The sequence below is a fragment of the Drosophila grimshawi genome, unplaced genomic scaffold, assembly GCF_018153295.1.
Source record: "Drosophila grimshawi isolate 15287-2541.00 unplaced genomic scaffold, ASM1815329v1 contig_311, whole genome shotgun sequence".
NCBI classification, from domain to species: domain Eukaryota; kingdom Metazoa; phylum Arthropoda; class Insecta; order Diptera; family Drosophilidae; genus Drosophila; species Drosophila grimshawi.
Window position 1 is genome coordinate 601,242 of NW_025063098.1, and position 12,491 is coordinate 613,732.

The window sequence follows — 12,491 nt, forward strand, 5'->3', positions numbered from 1 at the left end:
GATTTTTGACGAAGGCTACCAGAAAGCTACTTTTCAAGCTCGGTGATTCTATCTTTGAAATTGCGGGAGATTTGCGACTTTATCAATTTACACTCTCAGAAATATCGCTTTGGAGATTTTGGAGGGGGTATGGGCGTGGTCTTCCCATTTTCTTATCGATATTTAAGGGCGGTTACTTTCCAAATGATGGATCTAACTTAAAAACAGCGGAAGATATGCGATTTTTCTGGGCGAGGGGTTTGGCGACGTCGATGCCGATCTTTGAAGAACATCGCCAAAAACCTACAAAATACAGGTTAAAAAAAAATTTATTGGTAAACAAGTATTAAAAAGTATAATAAAAAATAAAACTAATGGTTCATAAACAGGAAACTAAATATGCATAGAAAATGCGGTTCAAATCTTTCTGAAAAGTAGCGAACACCCTTGCTTTTGTTTACAATGTATAATCAATTGAAAGATTGTGCCATAATAAAATATTAATAAAAAGCTTGCTCTCAAAGCTTTAGCTCAATTTGAAATTGAGATAAACACTAACTAGACTGCGGTGTCACGGTGATAGCAAACACATAATAGACTGACTCTCTCAAAAACTCAGAATTACCAACAACTATAATATCACTTAAAAAAGCTTCCAAGCAGAACAATAAATTGCGTTTTACACAAAATTTGGGCTCAGTATGCAATTAACTTCGAAACCAAAATGTTGGGGCAACGTTTAAAGATTCAACAAATAATACGCACAACTCTACCGATACAGCAGGTGTGTGTCACTACGATTAGTATATATGTACATATTTTTCATATCTGATCACACTTATGAAAATGTTCAGCGCCAGCAAACCAGTGCTGCTATATTAGATCATGAGACAGCCACTGCAAAGCCTGCGAATTGGGATTCGGCGCGCCCATACAATGAAATACCAAAGGCTTCCATGCTGAAATTTATATGTAATTTGATGCCCGGTGGCAAGTACAGTAAAATGGGACCCGCGGATATTATGTTGGATTTGCGGAACGAGCATGGCCCTCTCTTCATATTGCCTGGTCTTGGCAGGAAAGACTTTCTTGTTTCCCATGATCCCCATCATTTCGAGCAAGTGCTCCGCGCAGAAGGCCCTTGGCCGGAGAGGCCAGGAAATCATGTACTACACCACCATCGAACCGTGCTTCGCGATGACTTTTTCAAGGGCACTGTGGGCATTTTATCATCGTAAGAAAACAGTAAATCTTTATATCGAAATACCACAGAAACATTGAAGCCTTTTGCAGACAAGCGGAGCAATGGTCAAAATTCCGATCCACTGTTAATCCCGTACTGATGCAGCCGAAAGCAGTTCGTCTATATTATCAAAAAATGTCATCAGTAAACAAGGAGTTCATGCAGCGGTGAGCTAGATGTTTTATCTAATTTGTTGCTATGATCTCTAAACATTTACTTGCACTGAAATTAGCATTCGTGAGATACGTGATAGCAGCACTTTTGAAGTTCCCGACACTTTTGAGGATGAGATCAATCGCTGGACTCTGGAGTCCGTTTCGGTTGTAGCTTTGGACAAGCGCCTGGGAATAATGACTACAAATCGCGATAATCCGCAAGCCAAAAAACTCTTTAACTATCTTAATCAGTTTTTTGAGCTGTCGGCAGATCTTGAAATGAAGCCGACAATTTGGCGTTACATAGCCACTCCCAAGTTCAAGAAGTTAATCAAAACCCTAGACGACATCCAGGAGGTGACAACTGGCTATGTTGACGAGGCTCTAAATCGTTTGAAGGATACGCCATCCAACAAACCCGAGAATGAAAAGAGCGTGCTGGAGAAACTCTTGGAAACCGACAAACAGATCGCCATCGTCATGGCCATGGATATGCTGATGGCCGGTGTGGATACGGTAAGAAACTGTGCATCAGAATTGACTATATAAAAAGAATTTCGATAAATGAATTGTCATTTATAGACGACCACTACTTTTACTGGTGCACTCCTCTGTCTGGCCAAAAATCCCGAAAAACAAGCAAAGCTGAGAGAGGAAGTGCGTCGTATTTTACCCAACAAGGATTCCGAGTTCACAGAAGCCTCTATGAAGAATGTACCTTACTTGCGCGCCTGTCTCAAGGAGTCACTACGTCTGTATCCTTTGGCATTGGGTAATGGTCGTGTCACCAAGACGGAGCTCGTACTAAATGGTTACCAGGTTCCAAAAGAAACACAAGTTATGATGTTGTCCCACGGCCTGCTGACCGATGAACAGCACTATCCCCGAGGCAACGAATACTTGCCCGAGCGCTGGCTTCGCCAAAGTAAGGAGGAAGCTGCGAGTGGAAAATGCCCGCATTCCCTTAAAGCGAGCAGTCCATTTATCTACTTGCCTTTCGGATTCGGCCCCCGCATGTGCATTGGCAAACGAATTGCTGAAATGGAATTGGAATTGGGAATCGCACGACTAATTCGAAACTTTAATGTTGAGTTCAATTATTCCACAGACAATGCCTTTAAGAGCGTGCTGATTAATGTGCCGAACATACCTCTGAAATTTAAGTTTACGGACGTGGAAGATTGAAACATGGTCGGCTGTCGATCATAAAGATTGGATTATATGTATTTTGTACTATATTACCATGAGAAATGAATAAATAAGTAAATCACATACCAAAGATTTATACCAGTTTTAATCGTTGGGAGTTTTTTTTTTGAGAATGGATCGTTAAAAGAGCAAAGAGCAACTCTTTCGAACTGCTTTGCACATTTTTGTGGTCATCTAAGAACCAATCACTTGGTAAACATTTGCACTCTGCTTGACCCAGGACCAACGCGTCACTTAAAGTAAAACATTACGAAAACAGATTTTGAAATATGCTAATAGCGTACATATTAGAAAAAATTCTTTTTAAGAGAACGTACGAGAACGTACGATCATGACGGGGATGCAGAGGTGGTCGAAAGACACTTCCCTTTCTCGCTGCTGCAAGTTTATTATCATTACATATTATTAGATAATTAATTAATATTATTACACTTGTTGAATAGTGAAATCATGTTTTGATGTGATCAGATTTAGGACCTACTTAAGAGTAGTACACGGACCTTCAATACGCAGTGGTCTAATTGTACATATGTATGAACATCTAAGTAAGCATATGTTGCTGCGTTAACCGTAGCCTAACGTCCTTTAACTCATCGACAGCAAGCAGATCGTTGTCCTGCTCCTCACGATCATACTTTAGTGTTTCGGCTAGCATCACAGCATTCTGATGACACTTTGTCTCCTCGTGCTGTCGCATGTGATGAAGCAGGCGGAAATCTTTTTGGCAGTAGTCGCATCGATATAGCTTAATGTCCGAGTGTATCAGCTGGTGCTTAGTCAGAGAGTGAGCGTATGCGAATGGCTTATCGCATACCTTGCACACATAGGGCTTGATACCACGATGCACGCTGTTGGATGATGGAAATATTGTAAAGATGACTAAGTAATGGGCAAGTTTGTACTTACTTCTCGTGCGATTTTAGCACACTCTCATAGAAGAACTGGCGGCTGCAGTAGCTGCACTTATACGGCTTGCTGCCTGTGTGGGAATACATATGCTTGCGCAGCTGTTCGCGCACCTGGAATTTGGCATCGCAGAGTCTACATCAAAGCATTTGCAGAAGACATTAATGCACATTTTGCTCTTTATGATTGTTAAAACAAACTTACTCGCACTGGTATTGGCAGATAGCATCGTGACGCCGACGATGTTCCATCATGCGTCCACGCTTCTCGTAAAAATTGCCACAGACATCGCAGACGTAGCCACCTTTTTCGGTGCCATCCGAAGTGCGCAGCGAATTGAGACCTGTACGGGTCCGTCCTCGCCTGGCTTTCATTTCAAGTCCACCAGTTGCGTGGCTATAAGAATGTTGCAATTCCTCATGACCGGACTTGGCTGTGCTCATGCCCATACGTGTGGGACCTCGTCTCAGCTTAATATCACCAGAGGCAACTGTGTCATCGTATTTAGTTTCGAGTATAACTTCATCATGCTCGGGATTCATTTCTATGGTATAGTTGTCCTCCAAGTACTCGATGTCATCCGTAATAACCTCTTCTGGGTCGTTCGTGCCATCGACTTCCACAAACTCATCCTCCTGGACACAATCGACAACATCACCCTCGGGACTCGGCACTTCGTTCATCACCAACTCATTCATGTCATCATCGTCAGCTTGTTGATTATGTTGTGACTCCAACTCGTCCTTCACTAGATAATCGTCACTTTCATCCAGCAGGCCCAGTTCACGACAATAGTCTTCGATTTCGGCCTGTTTGCGCAAAGCTTTCTCGCGAAACTGAAAAGCCATGTTCAGCTCCACCTTGCATTGCTTGCAAATACCATCCGGTATCTGGTATTTGCCATTTAACTGGTGGATTTGGTTATTGAGTTAATAAGCAATTACATATCACACATAAATTGCTCACCTTACTGAATGAAATGCCCAGCAGCAGTATTAGCATTTCATTTGGAGTCTCCTCATCCTCCTCGCGGGACTCGTCAATGCGTTGTAAGCGCTGGCTGGGCTCTAAGCACACACGGCAAGTGTTTGGTCCAAGTTCAGCGCGCATTTTTTGTTTAATTGCTGTTTAGAACAGTATTTTAGTGTTAAAATTGTTGTCTGTGTTGTGTAAAGGTAAAGCGTCTGTATTAATAAGAAATCGCCATTTTTTCTGAGTAGCGATTTCAATGACACACGAGCTATCGATAACATGAACATTGTCAAAGACCGATAACAATTAGATTAATCCAACGGACCAAAGGAAAAATAAAATAAGATTAATTGAATAAACTGAAATTCACAGCTCAACCAGTCGCAGTATCATTGAGTAGCTCGAAGGCTTGAATATTTACCGCTTCTAATACTTCAAATGATAATTCCGTCAATTAAATTAATGAAAATCAATACAGCAAAGTGGCCTAATACATATATTAAAAAACTTTTTATAAGTCGACTTATGTTAAATGTATTTAATTGCTTAGTATAATTTATAACGCCAAAGGTGAATGTATTGCATATTGTTAAATGGAGATATGTATGCGAGCTCTTGAAAAATACTAAAAGCAAGTACTAGCATATGCCATGTTTATGTTTCAGTTGTCCATTACTTAATGGTTTCCAATAAAAATCGATTTTAAAAATTAACAAGCCCTTTTAGTGAACATAGTCACTAACTGTGAAGTACTTAATACTGATATAATATTTTTGAACATAGCTCACAATTTGAATACGACGTCCATCGGAAAGCAACACAGTGTTTACATTGAGATCATCTGGTATTTTTTAGCTCATTTACGTCCACACCAAGTTGGTCACTTTCGTGTGTATTTTTCGAGACGCAGAAGGAACGGAGCTCTTATCTCCGCGAAAAATGGATTATTCCAATATATTTTGTAATCTTATTAGAAAATAGCTAGCGTATTGGAATTGCAGGAGTCAAATATAATATTGTATCTGGCGGCAAAGGCGTACATACGCCTTTCACTCGCTTTATCCATGCAGTAAACACAGTCAAAATGGTTTATTATCTTGCGTTTTTAACATCCGTGTCTTCCGTCGTCGCCAAAATGTTCGTCGCACCAGTTATCGACTTCGCAATCTTCATCTCCTAAAGCACGCGACACGCATACACACATACATTTAGTGCGTAGGCTTTTCGACCAATTCAAATCAAACTTGCGTGCATCGGCAATAACAACAATAATAATAATAATAACAAGCAGCAAGAATTAGGAGCAGCAGCAGCGAGTGACGTGCAATTGGCGAAAGTGTGAGTAGCAGCAACAACCCCGAGAGGTTGCTGCTGTCTGCTGTCTGGTGGCTGGTGGCGCTCGTCTGTTGTAAGCCAGCCTAAACCCACCTAACATGTCCGAGAAGCATGGCCAACTCAGTGGTGCGCAGTGGACGACGAAATCAGCAGCAGCAGTGGGGGGCACAACGGCAACTACGCTGCAGAAGCATCAGCAACAAACCAATCCAAATTCCAATCCGATATACGAGGCAACAACAACAGTTGCACACACAAATCCGTATGGCGCTTGTGGTGTTCCCCTACCGGTGCCGATTCAGATTTCGGACATTCCCTCGTATACATCGGGACGTTTCCAGGCACCGTCCATCCATTTGCAAACGGCGAAATTATCACCGCTGACCATTGCGCCAATTGTGGCGCCTGCCCAGCAACACGCCCAGTCCCAGGTGTCGCCCACATCCACAAATGTACCTGCTCCCAGCCAAAGCGGCTTTGTGTCGCCAGCTTTTACAAATTTGAATGCCCCTGGCTCGGCAGCCAGTGGAGCCACATCCGTGCTCACTCCGAATCCCTTTGCAGCGGCCTCTGGCAATGCTGGTTTGGCCTTTGTCAATGCCTTTAAGAGCGCACAGCAATTGGATCTGGGGAAGATAATGCAAGCGATAAATGTTAATGCCTCTACAGCGGCAGCAGCAGCGTTGCCGAGGCACCCACATCCGCCACCTCCCCATCCCAGTGAAGGCGGTTCAGTAGCTGTAGCCGCTGCCCCACCCAGTGGCGTCATCAACTCCACAATTGCGGAGAACGTAATGAATGCGCTGACCAGCGACGAGGAGCGAATGCGACGCGTCCAGCAGGTCATCGAGTCCAGTTTGGAGTTAGTATTCATTAAACATAAAGCTTCCTTCACACTAATTATTGCCTTTTTAGTGATACTGCCAAGCTGCAAATTGCGCAAATTCTGGAAAACGTGGCAGGCTTGAAGCCCATTGAGAAACTGTTTCTTTATTTACGATTACCGGGCGAGAGTTCGGACACTGACCCATTGAGACAGCCACAGAATCCGTTGGGTACACGCTCAGAGATTAATCATACCATTAATTGGGTGCGCTCGCACCTCGAGCACGATGCTCAGGTCTCCATACCAAAACAGGACGTTTACAATGATTACATGTAAGTTGGTTGAGAGGCGCACTTTAAATGTGTTCATAAATATCGTATATTGATCGCTGATTCCGCTTTAATAAATCCAGCCATACAACATATAAGATTTAAACTAGTCTGAAAGTTTATTTCAAACTTATTTCTTATATCATACGCATAAGGTGTAATAAATGTTTAATTATGGCATTTTACGCTTTGCAGCGTCTATTGCGAGCGCCTGAACATCAAGCCGCTGTCAACAGCTGATTTTGGAAAGGTAATGAAGCAGGTGTTCCCCGGCGTCCGTCCGCGACGTTTGGGTACGCGCGGCAATTCGCGTTACTGCTATGCGGCCATGCGGAAGACCACAAAATTGACGGCGCCACAGTTGCCGCAGTTGTGCAAGGATGAGCCAATCGATGACAGTGTGCCCACTGAAACCGCCCCAGCACATTTAAAGCGCACACCCAACGCCCCGGGAAGTGTACCAGGCGCAGATGACGACGCCAGCTGGGATGTGGTGCGCAGTTGGGCGGAAAAACTACTCAACACTAAACTGGACAGTGTCACTGAGCTAGCCACACGCATTAAAAGCAACAATGCAGTTATTAATCCAGTAGTGGCGGCCAAAAAATATACGCCCAGGGAGCCCAAAGAGAAGCGCTTGCTTGCGGTAAGTTTTCTCTTCTCTCTTAGAAAATTGAAAATTTTGATGAAGTATATAACAACGATTAGGTTTTTATACGTTTCTATGAAAATATAAAAGATTAAATTTGAATAAGACCACGGAAACTAAATCATACATATTTTATATTAAATAGGACATGGGGCCGCTAAAGAAGCGCCGCAAAAAGAAGCGCAAGGGCTCCACCTCCTCCGAATCGAGCTGCAATCAGCCAAATGCGGCCACCGATGCTGGCAGCAGTCAGGAAGCGGTCAGCGATGACCACAAAACGGAACAGTTACTACAGATCAAACAGGAGATTATAGACTCGCCCAGTAGCTATCCGACAGCCCCACAGCTTCAGCAACAGCAGCAGCAGCATCAGCAAGTTTTGCCTATGAATCTGGCCACGGAGCCACGGAGCAATGCTGTCCGCAATCTAACGCCGAAGCTAATAGAGTTGCAAACGGAAGCGGCGGCACAACAGCCGATGTCACCCACTGGGCTGGTCATCAAGGACGAGGCGGAAGAGTACAACACCACAAACATATTCTGCAAAAAAGTGCTTAAGGCCCAACAGACCAAAGGCAATTGGGTCAACTCGCCCAGCAGCGGTAGCGGTAGCGGTGGCGCTAGCGGCAGTGCTCTGCTAATACCACCAGTGATAACCACAACGGCGGCAACACCTCCACCACCCGCTCAGCCACCACCGGACAGCTCGCCGGTAAATGTAACAGCGCTATCAATGGGCCCGCCCGCCCAATTGAATAATCCCAGCTCAGTAAGTCCGTCAAGCAGTCTGGAGACGAACAACAGCAACCCCAAGGTCTCGACACGCAACATGATTTTGATGCGGACGAGACGCTTGATGGCCGAGAATGCAGCGGCATTTGCCGCTGCCGAGGACTCTGGACTGCCTGAGAATTTGGGGCTGCCGCGGGAGCGCGTCATTAGCATATGCAATATGGATAAGCATGAGCTGGATGATTACTTTCTGCCCGGCGACGATGAGGAGGAGAATTCCGAGGGGCAGGATACCGAGTTGCTTCAATATTTTCAGATGGGAGACGCTGAGGAAAAACAACTGAATTCCTTAGATGCTCATGCAGAACAACACAGAAATCCACAGGCTGCGTCAGCTAATGCACTAGCCAATGCAATGGCAATGGCAAATGCTCGATCAGCAACGGCAACAGCAACAACAACAGCAGCAGCGATGCAACAGCAACATCAGCAGCAGCAGCAGCAACAACAACAACAGCAACAGTTGCAGCTGCAACAGATGCGTCGCTCAATGCCGTTGCCAACAGCAGCTGCAGTAGCAGCAGCAGCAGCGACAGCAGCAACAAATGTTGTGGGTTCTGCCTCAGCGTCTCTGGCTTTAATGTCACGAAAGCATCAACAACAACAACAACAGCAACAACATCAGCTACAACAACAACAACAACAACAGCAGCAGCAGCAGCTGCGATATAGCAACAACAGCAACAATAACAACAACAGCAACAAACGCAAGATTAGTTTAAGCAACGCGTCCAGCAATGGCAACAACAAGAACTGCATTTTTCTGCCTATTTCCCCAAACAACGCAGCAGCAGCAACAAAAGTGGCAGAAACTGCAACATCAATAGCAGCTGCAACCACATCAACAACAACAACAACAGCCGGAAAGCTGCCCACTCAGAATTGCTTTGCCAGTCCTGGACTCACACGAATGCGACAACGTTCCAGTATGCTAACCAAACAGCAATCGCTGGACTTTGACAACAATAACGGCAATGGAGACCCAATGATTGGGGCGCATAGGCGCAGGCGCAGTTATGTGTACAGTTATCCCAGCAGCAGCTCCGCCTCGGCTCCGCCAAGTCCCTCGCTATTGCAACAATGTATGGGCGTCAATTGGTCGTTTAGCGGCAGCGCTGCTAACAACAACCAGTTCAGCGAGAGCACCACAAACAACAGCAGCAGCAACAACAACGTGGAGCTGCTAATCAATCAAAACTCGATGGATTTGGAAACTAGTCTGGCTCTGAGCGGCGCCAGTATGGAGCTTAACGAAACACAACGTTCACAATCTGTGCCACTGTCGCAACTGCAACGCGGCAGCAGCAACCACTCACCCTCAACGGGCTACAATCGTCAGCTAAATCAGGCGGTTGTCAACGCTTGCATTGTCCACGATGCGTTCTTCTCCGAGAACAGCAACAGTCAGCAGTCTGTGGGCGCACTAAAGCTGGGCGCCAACGATGTTGATGTGCCGGCTAGTCTGATCTACGATGATGTGGACGTCAGTGCGCTCATTTCGCCCAGTTTTGCTAACAAGTTTAGCGGCATACAAACAACGACCACATGCAGCTCATCGGCGGGCTCCTCGAGCGGTTACAGCAGCGCTGGCAGTGCTGGTGGTATAGTATCGCGCTCGGTGCCCTCCACACCGCTACCACATCAACAGTCGCAGCTGCAGGGCTGCAACAGTAGTCAGAACACCGCAAATGGCAACTGCAACGATGCCAACGGGCTATTCAACATCTCGCCAGCCTTCAATTGGGGCAGCAGCAATGTGTCATACAATGGTCAGCCGTATGGTTCGCGAACGGCACTCGATATATCAAAATCGATGCCAACGACGCCCATAACGACTCCGTGCTTTCGCTACAGTCCCGTCGAGCTGCATCGCGACTTTCTAATCAATGGCAATACGATTGATAGCCTGCCGTCGCCGGCTATGGTGCCTTTCGGCGTTGGCAGTGCCACAAACGCCGTTTTGGCACTCAGCAGCGATGCGCTGATTGATGATGTGGCACCAACCAGCAGCGATGTGGATGCCATTATTGGAGCCGCCAATATACTCGATAGCTTGTAGAATTTGCACGAAGAGAAAGCTCAAACTCAGGCAGAGAATGAAAACGAGACGCAGCCAGAAGAGCTGGTGATAGACTGTCTGCTTCAGCATGTGGACAAGTTGTAAATGTCTCAATATCTGCCTGTTTCCCTCTCCCTCCCCCTTTCTGACTATTTGTCTGTCGCCTACAAATTGAAAGCGTAGTCCGTGTATCTTTATTTGTAAATTTTGAATTTGTTGTTGTATTTACTTAAGTAATTATTGTAGAATTATCGGTGTTTCCTGTAAAGAGCTTTCTCTTCGCAATTCTAAAGCAAAGCACAGCACCCACGCCTATATAACATTTATATATATATATATATTCTTAAGATAAGCTCCAATTGGTTTCAACAATGTCCATAAAAGCAATTCATGAATATGTCAATGGTATTGAAACCAACATCCTCAACCAATTATCCCTCAGGCCCTTGTTATATGGTTATATGTGCGTGCATAAAAATGTATATGTAATTGTATATATATAATTATGTACTGTCTGTACTGTGTATGCTGCATATTGTTATAAAGTGGGAAGTAACTGGAAAATGTTTGCCATTTTCTGTAGTTGAATAGTTTTTACTGTTGACCCTCGATTTGAGAACAAAACTGAAAACAAGAGAGAACCTTACAAATGAAACGAACTTAAAGTCTGAATGAATTCAACGTGCAGCGGTTTTAAAAACAAATATATACACATAGGAAATAAAATAATGTAACATTTTAAATGCTCCCGTCGGGGATCGAGATTGTTTTACGATACCAATAAGAATCCAAAACTATACATGCAGGATAGTTCTAAGCAAATAAGTGTTGAGGGCCTGAATAAACAAAAAACAAGCTTCTAACTTTAAGAATTATCAAGATCAAGATCAAGATGAAGTGTGTAAATGTGTGTGTCGTATCATAGCGTATCGTAATTCTTTACAATTTGTTATCGAATCAATTTGAAACTCAATCAGGCTTTCAAACAAAGTTGATAAAGTTGATTAAAGGCGCGTGTAAAATTGGTCGACATTCTTTTGATTTTATTAACAACCTATGTATTTGCTACTCTGTAATTTCAATGTTCTATTCAATTTAATTGTTATTATATTTTCTACCCCATCACTAAACCATGTTCAATGGTTTGCAGTTAGAATTAAGTGTTTGTTTGTTATTGAATGTGTTTTGTTTAATGCTAACGCATTATAGGAGTAGGTATCTCTCTTATTGTCCATAGTTCTTTAGGTTTAATTCCCTTATGTACCGCTGAAATTCACGTTTTATTATCCGTACATTTAGTGTTATTCGTATGCTTATTGTTGAACCCTCTATCCTGTTTAGCCTATTCTATTTTTTAGATTTCTACGACTTTCAACAAAGTTTAGCTTTAACATTTCGCTTATACAAATCAAATCACAAACGATTTTCCCTGCTATGAATTAGCGTTAATTTGTTTGTAAAACAAAGTAAAAATTATGAGTACGAACATCTACAGCATCTTTGCGTTCTCCACAATTAAATTGATAAAATTAAAAGCGAACAAAAAGAAAAATAAGAAAAATTATAACTGTGCCTCAGGCTTATTGTAAAACAATTATATACATACATAACAACAATATACCATAGCATATACACACAAACCATACAAATGCATTAAAACGAAGTTATCGCAACGTATACATAAATATATAAATATATATATATACTTATATAAAAATATACACTCATTTACAAAACAATTGAACAAGGGAAACAATTGAATTTGGCAGAGACCGCAGTCTCAGCAAAGATTAAGGATAGTCAGCAATTACACCATTCAATACGTATCTATACAATTATTCAAACAACCCCCAACCATAGGCATAAAAGTGCAGATCATTTCTCTGTAATCCTAAACAAATCATCACTCCGCGCTTGTATCTATGTATATTTAAGCTAAGCTAAGCAAACGAAGCCAAGAAACTGGATATGCACATCCCCGCATCAAGCTGCTACCGCCTTAAATAAATAGAAATAGAAATAGCCCCTTAGGAATAC

At 43.3% G+C, this 12,491-nt stretch overlaps 3 protein-coding genes across 3 annotated transcripts; 2 read left to right on the plus strand and 1 right to left on the minus strand.

Annotated features, from left to right (window-relative positions):
• Window positions 1-678: 678 nt before the first annotated feature.
• On the plus strand, window positions 679-2,674 carry LOC6564273 (cytochrome P450 CYP12A2). Its single transcript, XM_001990720.3, has 5 exons — window positions 679-763; window positions 834-1,213; window positions 1,273-1,389; window positions 1,455-1,893; window positions 1,960-2,674. The coding sequence occupies exons 1-5, from the start codon at window positions 704-706 to the stop codon at window positions 2,560-2,562; spliced, it is 1,599 nt and encodes a 532-aa protein (XP_001990756.2). The 5' UTR covers window positions 679-703; the 3' UTR covers window positions 2,563-2,674.
• A 216-nt stretch (window positions 2,675-2,890) lies between these two features.
• Window positions 2,891-4,686, minus strand: LOC6564272 (zinc finger and SCAN domain-containing protein 12). The gene is made up of 4 exons (XM_032736916.1): window positions 4,459-4,686; window positions 3,697-4,400; window positions 3,493-3,627; window positions 2,891-3,434 (listed from the first exon to the last, which is right to left on the minus strand). Exons 1-4 carry the CDS (start codon window positions 4,600-4,602, stop codon window positions 3,128-3,130), a joined length of 1,290 nt encoding a protein of 429 aa, XP_032592807.1. The 5' UTR covers window positions 4,603-4,686; the 3' UTR covers window positions 2,891-3,127.
• A 714-nt stretch (window positions 4,687-5,400) lies between these two features.
• On the plus strand, window positions 5,401-12,094 carry LOC6564271. The gene is given in 5 exon segments (XM_032736993.1): window positions 5,401-6,661; window positions 6,715-6,957; window positions 7,150-7,600; window positions 7,749-8,720; window positions 8,853-12,094. Coding segments are annotated over 5 exon segments (4,137 nt in total). The 5' UTR covers window positions 5,401-5,897; the 3' UTR covers window positions 10,560-12,094.
• The last annotated feature ends 397 nt before the right edge of the window (window positions 12,095-12,491 follow it).